The 20662-nt window shown below is 42.1% G+C and overlaps 1 protein-coding gene across 11 annotated transcripts in view; it reads right to left on the bottom strand.

Annotated features, from left to right (window-relative positions):
- calcr (calcitonin receptor) overlaps positions 1–19931 on the bottom strand; it is a 184594-nt gene extending 164663 nt beyond the window's left edge. For 3 of the 11 annotated variants that reach the window (XM_078422844.1, XM_078422864.1, XM_078422835.1), the window contains exon 1: positions 19014–19543. Coding sequence is in view for 3 of the 11 variants with exons in the window: in XM_078422822.1 (XP_078278948.1) it covers positions 8704–8714 (11 nt within the window). In the remaining 8 variants the exon portion in view is untranslated. Of the gene's footprint in view, positions 1–8687; positions 8864–18863; positions 18970–19013; positions 19544–19854 lie in introns of those variants that run through there. The other 8 variants (XM_078422854.1, XM_078422827.1, XM_078422822.1 and 5 more) reach the window with 6 other exon arrangements.
- Positions 19932–20662: the final 731 nt, after the last annotated feature.

Genomic DNA, 20662 nt, shown 5'->3' with positions numbered 1-20662 from the left:
GCATATAGTCATTTATCATCCCCAGAAATGTGAATAAGAATGACTTAGTTCCCTTAAAATGGGGTTAAAGGTCATAATGATTGGAGGGCACAGATTTAAAGTAATTGGTAAAAAGATCAGAGGAGAATGAAGAGATTTTATAGCACTTGGAGTGGGATAGGATTCTGGAGCTTATTATCCTAAAATGTAATAGGAGGCAGAAACCGGAATCATTTTTATGGTACTTGGACATATTTGGAGAGCTATGGAACAACTGTGGAAGGTGAGCTCGACTGGGTAGCTGTCTCAGCTGGCACAGGCACCATGTTGATTGCCCTCCTCTGTGCCGTACATTTCTATAGTTCTCTGAAAAATGCTTCTGATCACTGAATCCAAGAAAGAATCCTTGCCAGACCCAATTTCACAAGAAGGATTTACATACAAATTGCTAAATGATGAATTGCAGAGTTCCAAATATGTTACAAAATTAAGGCAAAATCTGACAGGTTAGACATGATTTAGCAAGGTGCGGTGGCCTGATTCAATTAGTAAAGCTATCTCCACAAGAAAAATAAATTGCCCATTGAACACCATGTTTCGATCAATTGTTACAGTTAATAAAGCACCAGAAAATGACTCGTTCTTTAAACATAAGCATGGATATAAAAGCAAGTGGCAGTAGTGCACAAGGCATTTTCAGTCCAATACCAATTTAATGTTTAAGTGTTTTTTGCAAAGGAATCAGAGTATGAAGCAGGTGGGTATTGGGAAATTAATAGTTTCAAACTAGGCCCAACTTTTCTTTCCTTGTAGCTGCTTATGAAATTTAAAATTGTCAACAAATTGTCAGGATCCCAAGACTTATCTATCATCACATATTAGAAGGTAGACACAAAATGCTGGCGTAACTCAGTGGGTCAGGCAGCATCTCAGGAGAGAAGGAATGGGTGACGTTTCGCGTCGAGACCCTTCTTCAGACTGATGTCAGGGGCATACTAGAAAATGATTTGGAAGGACACAAAATGCTGGAGTAACTCAGCAGGCCAGGCAGTATCTCGGGAAAATATGGAAAGGTGATGTTCAGGGTCGAGAGCTTTCCTTTAGAGTCTGAAGAAGGTTTGAGACCTGAAATGTCACCTATTCATGTTCTCCAAAGATGCTGCCTGACCTGCTTAATTACTCCAGCATTTTGTGTCTTTTTGTGCAGCATGTTGGTTCATTAAACTTCCACATCACTTGGATGCTCAATGAATGATGTTAACAGGATCAGCAACGAGAAAGTGTCATAGTGTCACGGAGATGTTTTTGATGTTGAATGTCAAAGAGAAGTGGTAGGATTCTCTCTTGATGGAGATGCTCGTTGTCTGACTATTCTTTGCTGTTTATCAGCACAAACCACTTCACTAGTGTACTTTTACAGATACAAATAGAACCAAATGGAAGTTTTGAGCACATCCTTGATTTTTGTTTTCTATTGGCCGGGTAATCTCCTGTAGCAGAGCACAAAACACAGTGAATCTTGTAAGCAAAGTGCTGGACTGACTCAGCAGTGAAAGGGATTTTGAAGGAAGAACAGCAGCCTTCTGTTGGGGTCAAGACTATACAGCACTTCCAGGAATTGATAGTGGTCCAGTAGATTTTAGCAGTAGCCAAGCAATAATAAATAGTCCATTTTGAACAAAGAAACATTTTACATGCTCAGTTTCTAATGAGTGTTAATTGACATCACTGCTGCAGCATAATTAAAATTAAATGTCTTTTTCAGTACCCATTGCACTGTTTCCACTCAATTAAACTATTGTGCAGGTTACTATTGTTGGTGTTCTAACACACAATGACACACACAGTTCAGTTCTTCAGGAATCGCTTGGTACTTTCATACAGTTCAATTTTGATTCTGGATCAGTTCCTGTGGATTGGAGGGCAGCTAATGTTATCCCATTTTTCAAGAAAGGAGGGAGAGAGAAAGCAGGGTATTACAGACCAGTTAGCCTGACGTCGGTGGTGGGGAAGATGCTGGAGTCGATTATCTAAGATGTAATAGCGGCACATTTGGATAGCGGTAACAGGATCAATCCAAGTTAGCATGGACTTACGAAGGGGAAATCATGCTTGACAAATCTTCTGGAATTTTTTGAGGATGTAACAAGTAAAATGGACAAGGGAGAGCCAGTGGATGTAGTGTACCTGGACTTTCAGAAAGCCATTGATAAGGGCAAAATTAGAGCACATGGTATTGGGGGTAGGGTATTGACATGGATAAAAAATTAGTTGGCAGACAGGAAACAAAGAGTAGGGATTAACGGGTCCCTTTCAAAATGGCAGGCAGTGACTAGTGGGGTGCCGCAAGGCTCGGTGCTGGGACCACAGCTATTTACAACATAAACATAGCACAAAAAGTAAGGAAATTTGTGTTTGGTAGATTATTTCTTTGTTGTAACAATGCTTCTTGGCAATAAATCTTATACCGTTGGAAAGCCTGTTTATTTCCCTTTTATATGGTGCCACATTTGTAAGGAACATGCATTTGTGGGATGAGCAGCAGAGCTGAGTATGTGGGTTGCGCCCATGAAAAATCTTCCAAATCTTCGCCAATGGCAAACAGCTTATTCTGCCATTGACTCTTGTTCGGTGTTGTTTGGTGGATTGGATGATTGAAGTCTGAAGAAACAAGACATATTGGCAATTTAACAATTTATTCATTTAATAAACAGGAGCCTCAGTAGCGTGTGGAAGAACCATACACAGCCAAACAGCCTGGCACCTCCCCCTCATGCTGGTCACCAGCCTGGTCACACACTGTTGTGGGATGGCATCCCATTCTTCAACCAGCATTTGTCGCAAGTCAGCCAACGTGGTTGTGTTGGTCACTCTGGCACGAACAGCACGCCCAAGCTGATCCCACAAGTGTTCAATGGGGTTGAGGTCAGGACTGCTGGCAGGCCATTCCATCCTCTCCACTCCCAAATTCTGGAGGTAGTCTCTGAGAAACCCTGCTCTGTGGGGGCGAGCATTGTCATCTTGGAGGATAGAGTTCGGTCCCAGACTGTGGAGATATGGGATTGCCACTGGTTGCAGAATCTCATCTCGATATCTCTCTGCATTGAGATTGCCTCCAATGATGACAAGCCTCGTTTTTCCAGTGAGGGAGATGCCACCCCACACCATCACACTGCCTCAACCAAAAGATGTTACTCTATCGGTGCAGCAATCAGCATAGCGTTCTCCGCGAATTCTCCACACTTTGACCCTATGATCCAACTGCCATAGGCAGAATCTGGACTCATCGCTGAACATAACGTTCCTCCACATGTTCCGGTTCCAGTGCACGTGTTGCCGACACCAGCGCAAACGGGCCTGACGGTGAAGGGAAGTCATGGCAGGCCTCCTGGCAGCCCTATGAGACCGGAGATCGGCTGCGTGCAGTCTGTTCCAAATTGTCTGGGCAGAGAGCCGTCGGCCATATCATCCTGCAAACCTTGACTGCAAATCTGTAGAAGACAGCCTACGGTTCCTAAGTGCTGACAGGGTGAGGAAACGGTCTTCTTCGGGTGTCGTCTTCTTGGGACGCCCACTTCGCGGCCTGTCTCTGACATCCCCCGTTATATGGAACTTGGCCTTCACTTTGGAGATGGTACTAGGGCTCACTGCAAATAATGCCGCAACTTGGTTTTGCGGAACACCAGCTTGAAGTTGCCCTATCGCACGGGCCCTATCCAGATCAGTCAAACGTGGCATGCCGATTCTTGGAGCAGACACCTACTGACCACTGTAGCAGGGCCCATGCTCACAGATGCTGCCAATCAGGTGCCAATCAGGCACCTGATTGTCAGAACCTGGGGGTATCAGAAGCTCAAAACAAGAGTCAATAGCAACAGCAGAATAAGCTGTTTGGCATTGGCAGAGAAGATTTGGCAAATTTTTCATGGGCGCAACCCATATACTCAGCTCTGCTGCTCATCCCACAAATGCATGTTCCTTACAAATGTGGCACCATTTAAAAGGGAAGTAAACAGGCTTTCCAACGGTATAAGATTTATTGCCATGAAGCATTGTTACAATAAAGAAATAATCTACCAAACACAAATTTCCTTACTTTTTGTGCTATATTTTTACATGAATGATTTAGATGAAGGAATTAAAAGTAACATTAGCAAATTTGCAGATAACACATAACTGGGTGGCAGTGTGAATAGTGACGAGGATGCTATGAGGATGCAGAGTGACTAGGAGAGGGTAGGTGAGTGAGCAGATGCATGGCCGATGCAGTAATAATGTGGATAAATGTGAGGTTACCCACTTTGGAGGCAAGAACGCGAAGGCAGATTATTATGTGAATGGTGTCAGGTTAGGAAATGGGGAAGTACAACGAGACATGGGTGTCCTAGTACATCAGTCACTGAAAGTAAGCATGCAGGTACAACAGGCAGTGAAGAAAGCGAATGGCATGTTGACCTTCATAATGAGAGGAGTTGAGTAATACAATACAATACAATACATCTTTATTGTCATTGTACAGGGTCACAATGAGATTGGGAATGCGCCTCCCGTACGATGCAATAAATTAATTAGTTAGTCAGTATTAATTTAAACAACCCAATGAAACAAATTAGAACAGTTTTAAAACAGAATAAAGTGCAAGTAGAACTGTGCCCGTTCACTGTGCAATGTAACCATCCGGCTCAGCAGGACCAGTTCATAGCAGCTATGGCCCTGGGGATGAAGCTGTTCCTGAGTCTGGAGAACTTCTTTGCCCGCTCTGCAAAGGGTCAACCCACGCAAGGCTGCAGGCCCGGATGGAGTTCAAGGAAGGGTACTTAGGGACTGTGCTGAACAGTTGGCTGAGGTATTCACAAGGATCTTTAACCTGTCATTATCTCTGGCTAAGGTCCCCAAGTGCCTGAAGTCGGCTATCATAGTGCCGGTGCCGAAAAAAGCAAAGATCACCAACCTGAACGACTACCGTCCAGTTGCCCTAACTCCTATAGTCATGAAGTGCTTTGAAAGGCTGGTCCTCTCACACATCAAATCCAGCATCCCTGCCTCACTGGACCCACATCAATTTGCATACAGGGCAAATAGATCCACAGAGGACGCCATCTCTCTGGCTCTTCACACTATCCTGACTCACCTGGAGAGACAGGGCACGTACGTGAGGATGCTATTCATTGACTATAGCTCTGCCTTCAACACGGTCATCCCCACCAAGCTCATCACCAAACTCCACCAGCTAGGCCTCAGCTCGTCGTTATGCGACTGGATCCTGGACTTCCTGCTGGAGCGACCGTAGGCAGTGAGAATGGGCCCGCACCTGTCCTCCACTATCACCCCGAGTACCGGTACACTTGATAAAGGAGCAAAGCGGTCCTTCTGCAGTTGTACAATGCCCTGGTGAGACTACACCTGGAGTATTGTGTGCAGTTTTGGTCTCCTAATTTGAGGAAGGACATTCTTGCTATTGAGGGAGTGCAGCGTAGGTTCACAAGGTTAATTCCCGGGACGGAGGGACTGTCATATGATGAAAGAATGAAGCGACTGGGCTTATATTCACTGGAATTTAGAAAGATGAGAGGGGATCTTATAGAAACATATAAAAATTATTACGGGATTGGACGTGCTAGATGCAGGAAGAATGTTCCCGATATTGGGGGGAGTCCAGAACCAGGGGCCACAGTTTAGGAATAATAGGCCATTTAGAACTGAGATGAGGAAAAACTTTTTCACACAGAGAGATGTGAATTTGTGGAATTCTCTGCCTCAGAAGGCAGTGCAGGCCGATTCACTGGATGCATTCAAAAGAGAGTTAGATAGAGCTCTTAGGGCTAGCGGAATCAAGGGGTATGGGGAGAAGGCAGGAACGAAGTACTGATTGTGGAGGATCAGCCATGATCACATTGAAATGTGGTGCTGGCTCAAAGGGCCAAATGGCCAACTCCTGCACCTATTGTCTATATATCTGTTCAACGATGATACACAATAATGGCTTGAATTTTAAGCATGTTTTGGCGCCATTTTCAAAGTCCAGTCCGTGCTCTAAGTCCTATGAGTGGTGCCCGACCCAGGCAAGCCCCAGGCTGCTGCGTTCCTCCAGCCACTTCTTCCTTGGACATGTGGATCAACCAGCGAACCGACATCCCTTTCTCCACCCATCCACCTTCGTGCCCCGTCGAGTGCCTCCCACACCCGACCTCGAGGGCATGATAGGCCAGACCGCAGTTCCCCCTCCTGCTGGCCTTGCTCCTCACCTATCGTTCCCTCGCGTCCCCAGGTCCATCCTCCTGGACTCTGGTCTTCAGGAGACAAGAGGGTGCTGGATCGTGTTATCATTTTGAATCAGAACAGTCATGCTTCTTCACCAGGCAGTTGCAACTTGAACCTCAAGGCATGCACAAAAATGCAATTCACTTGATCAAGTACCAATCTAAAACCTAAACACGCAACACATTCCATTTTCCTTAGTGTGTCCTTTCTCAAAGGATGTATTTGCAAACCCATAAATTCCACCACCACATTAAGGTCAGTCAGTTTGAGGGAGCAAAATGATAAGGGTCATTATGTATCACAGCATAGAAATAGGGCTTCCTCTCATCACATCATTGTCAAGCATTATGCTTCTCTATACTAATCCCACTTGCCTGCAATAATTCCAGATATTCTATGCTTTGCTCATTCATGTATTTGTCCAGGAGCATCTCAAATTTTGTTAGCATTCCTCCTCTGGCAGCTCATTCCAGGTACCATCTATTCTTTATATTAAAAAATTACCCTTTAGGTCCCTATTAAACCTTCTCCCTCTTACCTTAAATCTTTACAACCTGGCATTAGACATTGCAACCATGCAAAACAGATACTGGCTATCTAGTCCACCTATGCCGTTCAGAATATTAAATGTCTCCATTATGTCACCTCTTAGTTTTGAGGCAGTGTAGCGTAGGTTCACGAGATTGATCCCTGGGATGGCGGGACTGTCATATGAGAAAAGATTGAAAAGACTAGGCTTGTATTCACTGGAGTTTAGAAGGATGAGAGAGGATCTTATAGAGACATATAAAATTATAAAAGGACTGGACAAGCTAGATACAGGAAAAATGTTTCCCAATGTTGTGGGAGTCCAGAACTAGGGGCCACAGTCTTAGAATAAAACTGAGGTGAGAAGGAACTTTTTTACCCAGAGAGTTATGAATTTGTGGATTTCTCTGCCACAGAGGGCAGTGGAGGCCAAATCACTGGATGAATTTAAGAGAGAGTTAGATAGAGCTCTGGAGGCTTGTGGAATCAAGGGGTATGGGAAGAGGTTGGGCACAGGTTACTGATTGCGGATGATCAGCCATGATCACAATGAATGGCAGTGCTGGCTCGAAGGGCCAAATGGCCTCCTCCTGCACCTATTTTCTATGATTCTATGTTTACTCCAAGGTTTCTTTGTTCAACAACACTCCCCAGGGCCCTGCCATTTGTTTTTTTTTATACTGCCCTGGATTAAACTCCCAAAATGCCTCAACTTGTCTGAATTAAACTTCCTTGCTCTCTTTCCACATTGATGTAGATTCTTTTGCAACTTCAAAAAATCAGCTTCACTGTCCACTCTATCAGCTATTTTGCTTTAATCTGAAGATTTACTAATTGCGCCACTTGCGTTGTTATCCATATTAATATGTGTGAGAAACATAGTGGGACCCAGCAGCCATCTCTGTGGCACACCACGGGTTTTATGCCTCCAATTTGAAGAAAAAGACTACAATTGAAGAACAAGAAGGGTCTTGATCTGAAACGTCACCCATTCCTTCTCTCCTGAAATGCTGCCTGACCCGCTGAGTTACACCAGGATTTTGTGATACCTGGGAGTTGTAGTAAGATTTAGTTAGAAGAACACTTGAAACCCCAAATCATAGAAAAATTTGTGTCAAGTGTTGGAAAATCAATTGTGGAGAATAACATCTCTACCTCAAAGGCAAACTATAGTAATTCAATTGTTCTGGAAATATTGTGAATGAAGTACACAAATGGATCATGATCAACAATCTGAAGTCTGAAGAAGGGTCTCGACTCGAAATATCACCCATTCCTTCTCTCCAACGATGCTGCCTGTCCCACTGAGTTACTCCAGCATTTTGTGTCTACCTTCGATTTAAACCAGCATCTGCAGTTCTTTCCTACACATGATCAACAATCCTCTGTTTCCTACCAGGCAGCCACTTTTCTACACAATTTTAGAAATTCCAGCCCATTGTGGACACGTGCCAATGAGAGCAATATATTTGATGTAGCCCAAGTGGATTTTTACTGGGCAATTCATCGGGTGAAATTGCCTCCAAATTTCTATCTAGACATATGCAACACGCTAACTTGAATAATTAACAACATTAATTCATTGATATTGGATTAAAATCCTGGAACTGCATGCCGAAGTGCACTGTGGGAATACCGACACCACACAACTGCAGTGGTTCAAGAAAGCAGCTCACCAGTACATCCTCCTCAAGACAGCATGGAGAAGGCATTTGAGAAATCATCTCTCAAATCTCCAAAAACTAATGAAAAACCAAGATTACAACATCACAGGTCATGAAAATAGTTCGAGAATGGTTGGCAATCACACAAGGAGTAATGACTAAATCAAATAATGCAATTTTGTTTTTGTTAAATCCCAATGATTTCTTCAAACTTTCTTGCCAATACAAGTGACTGATCAACAGTAAAAAGCAAACCTCATTCACTCATTACATGGAAAACATTCGTAATACTTCTCCCTCTCGCGTCCTGACTGTGGAAGATTCATCAGTGTGGACGCCGAGCTGTCAATAAATCCTTTCAGTTTTATCTTGATTAACGTGAGAGCTGTAACTGGTGCAGCCGTGGCAGCCTGAAATTTACTGCACTGGCACCGCGCTGAAAAGAGATGGGTGTTCAGAGTGAGCTCGTCAATTTCACCCGATGCAACACTTTGCTCGCTTCAGCCGCTGGAGAGCAGACCCACAGCGCCGCCTCTTGGTCCACAGCGGCCTGGGTAAAGTTCCACGTCAGGAGCTAATCCCACCACTCCTGGAGTCATCAACTCTAAATTTGCTTTCAAAACAAAATACCCCAGGCGCGATGCTCGTTCTAAATATTTTCGACTTATTTCACTACGAAACTCTCACTGTAAACCCGAAAGGAAAAAGAATTGCAATAGTCCGAATGATTAGCACCGCCTCATTTTCCTTAAATTAAACCAACATTTCAAATCTGGAACCACCAAATTGATGGAAATCCACCAGTGAAGAAAGAGTGACCAATAGGTCGAAATTATTGGTAGGTCTTTCATTTTAATCATATAGTTGGTTTATAACTTGCTGCAAACTGTTTATTCTTAAATATGTAAGAAATATGTACGTCATTTCCAACCTAAAATATCTCACAATAACCAGTGCAGCATTATTTATAGTCATTAAATGTGAAATTGGACAATGCAGTACAACAAATTTTAGATTTTCTACATATTTACTCTTAAATGGGATACCATTTAAATGAAAATTTTAAAGGGGATGTTAGATTACTGAACTATTATAAAACTTACTAAGATATACTTTTCTACCGTCACTAATCGGCTGGATGTCTTGTCATTGGCATAAGTTCAAAACCAAAGAAGGGTTGTATGTATCTAGCACATGTTGGGCAGGCAGTGTGTTCAGTCTATTAAACAGTTTCTGCTTGCAGAGAAAGAGACCAGAGACATTTTTGTGATTGAGCCCATTTAAATGTGATTAGTAAACTGCTAGTCCTCAAAGGTGTTGACATACATTTTGCAGACCCATTGCGGGTTGGGAATCTGGTGGCTCCTCTGCTGTGTTGTAAATGACTGAGATGGAGTTAATGCACGCTGCTTTCAGAGGTAATGGACTTTGTTTCCTGTCTAAAGACTGCTGTGAGCCCAGTTTTATGCTCTGATCTACTTCCAACTAATTTGTTAATACCATGTTGTTAAAAGATTTTAAGTCTTCAGGAAAAACATTTGTTCTCAAATCTTATTGATGTATTTTAAAACCAGTCTTGCAAATGAAATACTCCTATTTTTGTTAACACTATCATATTTCTAACATTTGTGTATCAAACAGAAGTTCAAAATAGAGACAAAGAATTTACAGAACAGAAACGACTATTTAAATCAAATGGCAAACGTCAATGTTTAAACAAAGTCTCATTCACCCATCCCAATCTATCAGAATGTGCATCTATCCTCTCTCACTTCTGAATGTCACAATGGAACTTCCCTCCACCCCACACCTGCGGATATTGTTTCTACTATCCAATTACATGCTATGTATAAAACATTTCCACAAACTTGATTCTCATCTTCTTTATTTTATAACTGTATCCTCCAGACCCCTCCAACATTCCAACATATGAAAGAAAAGCCTCCCAGTATCCACTCTGTTAGACTCGACTGCATTTTATATACTTCTATCAAATCTTTTTTCGCCCTTTCTAATCTATCCTTACTCGTATACCCTCATCCTGGGAATCTTTCTCTAATTTATCTAAAGCCTGCAAATCCTTCCTGCAAGGTGATAATATAAAAAAAAACACCATACTCCATTAGAGGTCAAACAAGTATTTCCTAAAGATTTCCCATGATTTTCCATTTTATATATTCCATCCCTCATTTGATAAAGCCCGGAATTATGCATGCATTATTAACTGCTTTCTTAACCTGCCCTGCTACTTTTACTGATTTGCACACACAGATCACCCAATTTCACTGTTCCTGCACCTCCCATTCTTCCAACCAAGATGCATCATCTCACATTTCACCACGTTAAATTCATCTGCATGTATTTAATTAACCCCTCGGCACCGGTGAACATCCATGGACATTGGACATTGAGAGAGTGGACTCACCCAAACCTGGGTGTTTACCTGAACAATAAACTGGACTGGACTGATAATAGTAATGCACTGTATAAGAAAGGCCAGACTAGACTGTACCTGCTGAGGAGACTCGGGTCCTTTGGAGTGCAGGGGGCAATGACTCCCACCCCATGCAGTACACTGTCACTGCACTGAGCAGCTCCTTCAGTGACAGACTTCTTCACCCCAAGTGTGTGAAGGAGAGATATCAAAGGTCATTCCTTCCTGCTGCCGTCAGACTGCACAATCAGCACTGCTCCCAGCAGACCAGTAAATAAAGATAATTACCGCTATTTAATTTTTTTAATGAATGCTTACTTATTTTTGCTATCCACTTTGCTGCTGTAACCCTGCAAATGTCCCCGTTGTGGGACAAATAAAGTACTTCTTATTATTATTATGAATCCATTAACCTGTTTATACTTACCTTCAATCTGTCATTATCCTGTCTGCAGTTTATAATAATGCCAAGTAATCTGTCACTTGCAAATCAAGAAATCGTAGCGTGCCACTCCAAGTCTGGGTTATTTAAAAAAAAACAATGGCTCCAACAAGATGATTATCAAGAATTACAGCAGGATCATGATCGGCTGGGCAAGTGGGCTGAGGGAAGTTTAGCTGAGAGAAGTGTGAGGTTTGCAATTTGGAAAGACATACCAGGGCAGGACCTTCCCAGTAATGGCCTAGGAAGCATTGTAGAGCAGAAGAACGACAGTACAAGTGCATAATTTGTTGTAAGTGGCACCACAGGTAGATACATTAGTGAAGAAGGCTTTTAGCATGCTGGCTTCCTTTGGCCAGGACCCTTCTTCAAGACTGGAGTAGAGGGGAGATGGATGGTTGATAGGGAAACCAACTATCTTCAGCTATCTCTGCACTATTCCAACCTTGAAGAAGGGTCACAGCTCGAAACATCATTCTCTCCGCTAATGCTTCCTGACCTGTTGATCCATGGATTTATAAGCCTCCGTTAAATCCCCTTACAACTTCTTCTGTTCAAAGGAGAACAATGCCAGCATCTCCAATCAATCCACATAATTAAGGTTCATCACCTCTTCAATTATTTTGGTAGATCTCTTATGTATCATGTCCAAGGAGGTTTTTTTGCCCAAGTGTAGTCTTAGAACTGACCAAGCCAGTGTTTTTACATTGGTTCTTCCTGATTTCCTTGTTTATTGTACTCTTTCGAATGACAAAGCCCAGGATTCTGAGTGCTTTTTCAACCACTTCCTTTACCTGCTCTACCACTTTAAATGAACAATGCACATATATCTCAAAATGCTCTACTTTTAAATCATTTTTTAAAATTGCACTATTTAGCTTATATATCTTCTTTCCAGTCTTCCTACCAAAATGTACACTATTACAATTAACATGTCACTATTAAAATTCATCTGCAATCTGACACCAAATATTTTATAGCTGATGGGAATCAGTTTTAGTGAACGGGATATAATACTTTTTGGTAAATAGTAAAAGTAAAGGAAAAAAGAATCTTAATGGAAATAGTATCTATGCCAGAGGGATTTGGAGAAACATGTTCAGAAAATATTATTACAACGCTACAGACTGATGACAGACCATAAAATCTTATTTGATTTCTGAGTTCCAACACAAAAGTAAAGCATATTTGATAGGACAGTGGGGAAAATAGGTTGCAGAGAAAATTAATGGGGATTGTTCCGGGAACTGACATGAACTCAATGGGCTGCAATGACTTACATAGAAACATAGACACATAGAAAATAGTTGCAGGAGGAGGCCATTTGGCCTTTCGAGCCAGCATCTACATTCATTGTGATCATGGCTGATCAGTAACCAGTGCCTGCCTTCTCCCCATATCCCTCGATTCCACTAGCCCCTAGAGCTCTAGCTAACTCTCTTTTAAATTCATCCAGTGAATTGGCCTCCACTGTCTTCTGTGGCAGAGAATTCCACAAATTCACAACTCTCTGGGTGAAAACGTTTTTTCTCACCTCAGTATTAAATGGCCTCCCCTGTATTCTTAGACTGTGTCCCCTGATTCTGGACTCCCCCAACATTGGGAACATTTTTCCTGCATCTAGCTTGTCTAGTCCTTTTATAATTTTATGTTTCTATAAGATCCCCTCTCATCCTTCTAAATTCCAGTGAATTTAGTGAATTCCAGTGAATCCAGTCTTTCCAATCTTTCCTCATATGACAGTCCCGCCATCCCGGTGATTAACCTCGTGAACCTACACTGCACTGCCTTAATAGCAAGGATGTCCTTCCTCAAATTAGGAGACCAAAACGGCACACAATACTCCAGATGTGGTCTCACCAGGGCCCTATACAACTGCAGAAGGACCTCTTTACTCCTATACTCAAATCCTCTCGTTATGAAGGTCAACATGCCATGAGATTTTGTCACTGCATGCTGTACCTGCATGTTTACTTTCAGTGACTGGTGTATAAGGACATCCAGGTCTCATTGCAATTCCCTTTTACCTAATCTGACACCATTGAGATAATAATCTGCCTCCTTGTTTTTGCCGCCAAAGTGGACAACCTCACATTTATCTACATTATACTGCATCTGCCATGCATCTACCCACTCACTCAACCTGTCCAAGTCACCTCCTAACATCCTCTTCGCAGTTCACACTGCCACCCAGCTTTGTGCCATCTGCAAATTTGCTAGTGTTACTTTTAATTCCATCATCAAAATCATTAATATATATTGTAAATAGTTACGGCCCCAGCACTGAGCCTTACGGCATTCCACTCGCCACTGCCTGCCATTCTGAAAAGGACACGTGTATTCCTACTCTTTGCTTCCTGTCTGCCAATCAATTCTCTATCCATGTCAATACCCTACCCCCAATACCATGAGACTTCCCTCTGTACTGTCAATAAATATGAAACGTGGAAACATGAGAAAAGATATGCCATAATATGTGGTATAATAATTGTAATCTTGTTACAATATTGTTTACAGTGCTGATGTGAATACAGTAGAAAAGATAGGGATCATTAAGAATAAGCAGAATCCAAGGTCACTGGCAAGCTGTCTGGTATGAAGAACTAAAAGTAGAACAAAAGTTTTCAGATTTGGGCTATTTACATGTCAACAACATAAATACAAGGTGATGTGACAGATTTATTTTATGAAAATATGGGACAGGGTTGATAGAGAAAGGTTATGATCAGTAGCCATGGAAAATGGATTGAGTGCTCATGGATACAATATTAAATGTAAAACTGGCTCCACACTCTAAATCTTACATATATTTGTGCAAGCATCTCAGTTCCTTCATTTAGCTAATATATTGCATTTGGAAAATATTATGGGAAGTCTCTGGGTGAGAATTGATATTTAGAAGGGATCCCCATCATAGAAGGTTAAAATGCATGGGTCTCTGGTGTCAAAATACAGAATCCAGAGTTAGGCAGTAAATTGGATATGAAGTTGGCTTGGTGGTAAAAGACAGAGGATGGTAGTGGAAGGTTGGGTTACAAATTAGAGACCTGCCACAGAAAATGGTGCTGGCTACTTAAATGTTTGTCATATAGACAAATGATTTGGAAGAGAATGTAGATGGCATGTAATCAGGTTGCAGGTGACACCAAAACTAATGATATGGTGGACAGTGAAAAATATTATTTAAGGTTGCAACAGACTACAGATCAATGGGGAAAATGGCAATGGATGATGTACATTTTACTCAGACAAGTGTGAAGCACTGCATTCTGCTATGTTAAACCTGGGCAGGGACACACACAGTGAGTAGGAGGCTCCTGGGGACCATTATTGAATAGTGAGGCCTTGGGGTACAAGTACATAGTTCCATGAACATTGAGGCACAGGTAGACAGAGTGGTGAAGAAGGCACTTAGTATGCTTGCCCTCATCAATCAAGGCACTGAATATAGGAGTTGGGACATCACATTATATCAGCCTAGTTTAGCTTACCGCCTCCCTTCCTCAGCCCCCAGCATCTAGAAGAGATTTGCCTTCCAATAATAGATTATCTGGCAATTTTTTTAATGTACAGAGAAGTTCTCCTTTGATCCACCCATAAGGAAATCCCTCATCCAATATCGCCATAACTAAATAGTTGGTAATTTGTTTCATTGCTGTTTGTGACAATCTGTCAACTGGAATATTCATTCCTCATCTTGATATTACAGAAATTAAGGTTATCTGAAGATACAAAATATGTTTTATAATTAAAATGTACAAGGCATGTTTAGTACGTTTGCAGATAGCACGAAAGTGGGTGGTATTGTAGATAGTGAAGATGTTTGTCAAAAATTGCAGCAGGATCTTGATCGGTTGGGCAGGTGGGCTGAGGAACGGTTGATGGAGTTTAATACAGAGAAGTGCAAGGTGTTGCATTTTGAGAACTCTAATCGGGGTAGAGCCGAAACAGTGAATGGCAGGGCTCTGGGGAGTGTTATAGAACAGAGGAATCTAAGAATGCAAGTGAATAGTTCCTTGAAAGTGGTATCAGAGGTTGAAAGGGTGGTTGAGAAGGCTTTCAGCACATTGATCTTCATCCGCCAGAGAATTGAGTATAGAAGTTGGGAGGTTATGTTACAGTTGTACAAGATATTGGTGAGGCCACATTTCGAGTATTGTGTTCAGTTTTGTTCACCCTGTTATAGGAAAAATATTGTTAAGCTGGAAAGGGTGCAAAGAAGATTTATGATGATGTTGCCAGGACTCAAGAGCCTGAGCTATAGGTAGAGATTGGACAGGCTAAAGCTTTATTCCTTGGAGCGCAGGAGGATGAGGGGTGATCTTATAGAGGTGTATAATATCATGAGATTAGATAGGATGAATGCACAGTCTTTAATCCAGAGCAGAGAAATCAAGAACCAGAGGATATAGGTTTATGGTGAGGGAGGGAAGATTTAATAGGAACCTGAGGGGCAACTTTTTTAGTGAGATAGGTATATGGAATGAGATATATGGAATGAGATATATGGAATGAGATAGGTATATGGAACTACCAGAGGTAGTTGAGGCAGGTGCTATCAGAATATTTACAAAACATTTGGACAGGTACATGGATAGGATGGGGTTGGAGGGATATGGGCCAAAAGCAGGCACATGGAACTTGTGCAGATGTGGCATTTGGTCAGGGTGGGCAAGTTTGCCCAAAAGGCCCGGTTCCATGACTGTCTTAAAAAATCTTTGCATTTTAATGAAAGGCAAGGTTTACATTTGGCCCAGTTAGAAAGAAAATTTCATATACAATAGGTCAGACTAGAGAAAGTGTTTAATTATGTCAGTCTATGGACTTTGAGCAAGTTGTCAACAGCTTCAACGAGTGTCTATTCAAAGCAAGCGACAGTTACTAACAAACCCCCAGAAGGTAGATTGGCAATGACAGTGTCTTTGGTCTGTGTCTTGATCTTTTTTGGAACAAATTGGGCAGAGGTTCCCAAAGCTTTTCATTAAAGTAGCACAGGGGCGCGTGTATGCAGAATGTGAGGAGATATGCTGTTGTAGACATCGTGTTCTTATATAGGACAGACTCGATCTAGTCCACGTATTTCCATCTGACTACACCAAATCACTCCACTCTCAATATTCACTGTGCTTCCGTGGGCCCGTGTACATAAAACCGAAGCAAATGCCGAGGCGCGTTTAGTTATAACCGCTCGGCAAAATCCAAACTTTCACAATTTAGAGCATGTCCACATGCCTATATAATATTTTCATATCATTTTTTTCATATCCGTTTTTCATATCCTTCTCTAAAAATTCTGCCAGTCTTCTTTTAACTTTCCGACAACCCAATACTTCTCAAAATGGATGTTTAATGGCCAGATGGCGTAAACTAATCGGTGGGTAGAACCCAAATGCAGAAGCGACAAGTACCAGTAAAATGAACAGAGCCCAACCATAGTCGGAGCATTAGACGGATGCCAAGTGAAGCCAGAGGTTATTTGGAATCAGGGAACTGCTAATCCCAAATACTTGCAGGTTTGTCGGTCAATAGGCGTCTGTAAAATTGCTCCTAGAGTGTCGGCAATGGATGGGAAAGTGGGATAACATATAACCAATGTGAATGGGTGATCGAGGGTCGGCGCGGACCCGGCGGGCCGAAGTGTCTGTTCCCATGATGTATCTTTTAATCAATCAATCTGCGGCGGCGGCGGGGGGGGGGGGGGGGGGATAAGCGATGCGCGGTGTCTTTCACTGCCACAAAGTCTGTGATTTTCACCTCTTTTAATGTAAAACCCAAGCGGTCATTGGTGAGTTTCCACCGAGCCATGAAGCGATGTGGCTTGATGCGGCTCAACCTCACTCGTTGAGACATTCAACACTTAGACGGGCGTCCGCTTGCCATGGCAGATCCCGCTATCCAAGAAACTCATTGTGCATTCATCTTCTCCCTTGCACCGCAAATTCGGCACTGCCCAGAGTCTTACACTCAATCCATAAACCATTTTTTTTGTAATGGGGAAAATCCGAGTTATTACATTTTAACAACATATTGACCCAGCTGCCAAAGAATGTGTAAACAAAATAAAACTGAAGTGTGACTTTTTATCTACAGTTTGTATTATAGGAACTTGTAAGACGGGCAGAGAAAAAGGATATGTGTCTGCGACCATATGTTTACTTCGAATGTGCGAAATTCTAAACGGCAAAACATTTAACAGCATCTTTTGCACATGGAGTGTTACAAAATATTAGCTCGGGGCCCCTCAAATAGTGCAGCATGTAATCAAATTGATTACATGTAATTTTACATAAAAAGTGATGATTGGAATTGCACGGACTCAGCAAAGAAACATAGAAACGTAGAAACATAGAAAAATAGATGCAGGAGGAGGCCATTCGGTCCTTCGAGCCAGCACCGCCATTCAATATGATCACGACTGATCATCTAAAATCAGTACCCCGTTCCTGTTTTTTCCCCATATCCCTTGATTCCTTTAGCCCTAAGAGCCATATCTAACTCTCTCTTGAAAATGTCCTTCTTTTGTGGCAGAGAATTCCACAGATTCACAACTCTCTGGGTGAAGAGGTTTTTCTTCATCTCAGTCCTAGATGGCCGGTCCCTTATTCATAAACTGTGACCCCTGCTTCTGGACTCCCCAAACATCGGGAACACTTTCCTGCATCTAGCCTGTCCAATCCTTTAAGAATTTTAGATGTTTCTATGACATTATACCTCAGTCAATATTAAACTGAGATCGGGATTTTCCAATATAAAGCAATTAGCAAATATAATGTATTTTAAAACTGAAAATAGATATCTTATTTTGTCGGGACACAAGTGACTGGAGATATTGAAATCCTGGTTTATAGTTTGCAAAGTTTCCACTGTGAAGACAGTACACTGCCGTAAGATCTTATTTAGTTTTATAGAAATAATTTTCTCCCCAACATTCTCACAATTTTCATTGCATACACAAACGTCCCCTTCTGGACAACGTGGCTCTAGTGAAGCTGCCTCTTCAAATTGGACACTGGCTGATCGTTAACGAGGCAGCGATATGCTACGATAGTGTAAGAGTACAGTGTTACTGGGAGATAGTTGATTGCACACGCTGATCTAACTCCATTCTCTAGAGGTATAACATTTAATAGAGACGGGTCGCTGTGATATGCATTGACCAGATATCCCAGCAATAAATAAAATGTTCGAACTGCGTTTCAGACATCCGACACATGCCCAAAGTGGCTTTCATTTAAGGTGCAGTGTCTATAATCCAATACCAGGATATATCCTGAAGTAGCAATTAATGGCCGTTCGCAAAATATAAATCTAGGTTAGGCTCATTATCTAATTGAGGAACTAGACTGAGGGATTTTGTGTCTACCTCCGAGGGATTCACGAGTTTGTTGCGATCTGTTGTGTTTATTGCTGTGCCTAAAATCAGCAGATTTTTCTCGATTGCGAGTGTTAAACGCTAGATCTGCGAGTCCTTCCGTGTTTCTCCTTTGCACATAAAACGTTAATTACTTGTATCATGCAATTTCACACATTTCAATCGTGTTAGAGCGTAATTTACCTTTTCGTGTTCAATCCGGCACTGGAAACAAACCTTATGGATTATCACAACCCTACTGAGACTGACCGTGGACGCCGGGACAGTGTTTCCCTCTAATCACCAGTGTCCCTTAATTGCAGCCAGAAACTTAAAAAAAAGAAGAATCAATACCTATGAGATGCTTCTTCCGAAGATGTGCTCAGTCGCGATCTTAAATCAAATAAAGGCTATTATTAAAACTGCATCTTTCTTTCTCTCCCTCGCTGCTCTCCACAGATGAGAAATTTCACCTGATGTAAATGTTCCTTCTCAGAATGAAGAGAGGGTAAATGAAATCCGGAGTTCCGCGAGGTCCCTGCAATTTCGATCTTAACATTGGCAATATTCTTATCTTGGTTTTGTTTCTCTCTCTCTTCCCCTTTAGAACCACTGGTTTCAATCGAACAGGGAGGGTGTCGCTCTGTGACAGACTTATTCTGAATGAATGACTGAACGCGGTGGTTGTGAAGCTTTCTTGTCTCCTGCCGCTGATGTTGCCTGCAAGATGTGACCGACTTCCCTGCGGACCCTGACTGCGATTCTTAAACGCCCCCGCTCATCGCAGCCCGGCAGTGCGAAGTGAAATGGTTTGGCATTCAAATGTACGGACACCACGGGGTCTTATTCATCGCTAATCAGATACTGCCGGGCTACAGCGCAGCTCTTAAACAAAGCCGCGCTTTCTGGCAATGGCCGCGAAACCAGTAATGATGCATTGATATTAGAAAGAAGATTGCGGACCAATGCATATATTTTAATTTCTGTAAAACATAGACTAAGGTCGGTAAAACCCTCAATCATTCAGATTTGCGACATTGGTGTACATACGCCAAATCAGTTGCATGGGTATATTAAAAGTGCACGGGGAACAAAGTGGGAATGAACACATTCGAGAAACGGTTTTAGATTCAGTGCTGTTGAGAATCTGCTATTGAATGCTTTTGACAAGATTTGGACGTTTAAAAAAACTTACCGAACACAATTTAAATGGACCGCGTCTTGGAAGAGCCCGTTTATTGCGAGCCAGGGTTCGAGGGATTATAGTGGTTGCTAGTTTTAGAGGTATATATACTTCAGCTGAGCGATCAGCGACTGAATCCAGAACGTAGGTGTGTATACTGGTCGCATATTCAATGTCGGAAGCTGGACCGGGCACAGTTCGTTCCACCAACAGTTTTCAGGCTATATTTAAACGCTGCGTTTCTTGCCTTGGGTATTTCACGGGCCTAGACCAAATAAGTAAATTCATGCATATATTTAATGGGTGAATCGTAGTAGTTCGCCATTTGTTAAAATTCTGTTTCCAAAGCGGAATTGGCTGCAGAGACGTTTTCCTTAATGCTATTTTGAGGTGGTGACTTTTAAATTGAACGATAGATTATTTTTTAACCTTTTGCTCGTGATTCTCTACACTACAGGATTATTGGCCGGTTACAAAAGGCAAAATATAGCGCTTGCTTTAAATCTGGAATAAAAACAGAAAATGCTGCAATCACTCAGTAGGTCAGGTAGTCCCCAAAGACAGAGAAAGTCTGCCACCGCTCTACAACATGAACCCTGCCGTCCTCCCGCTTTATTGCAGCATCATATTTATCATAAACACTGTGCGTTTTTATGTGCAGGGCCTCGCAAACTTGCGACCAGTTTTTAGTTTTCAACACCCATCCTTGGAATTTCTACTATCTACCAGAAGAAACCCTTGATGGACCAAGTTTTCTTTTGGCAATACCGTATAACGTATTCTGGCGAAACAAAAAGTGGTGGTGGAACTCAGGTGGTCT

This window comes from Rhinoraja longicauda, chromosome 2 (assembly GCF_053455715.1).
Source record: "Rhinoraja longicauda isolate Sanriku21f chromosome 2, sRhiLon1.1, whole genome shotgun sequence".
Lineage (NCBI taxonomy): Eukaryota > Metazoa > Chordata > Chondrichthyes > Rajiformes > Arhynchobatidae > Rhinoraja > Rhinoraja longicauda.
The sequence above is the reverse complement of the archived record's forward strand: the minus strand, read 5'-3'. Positions and strand labels throughout refer to the sequence as shown.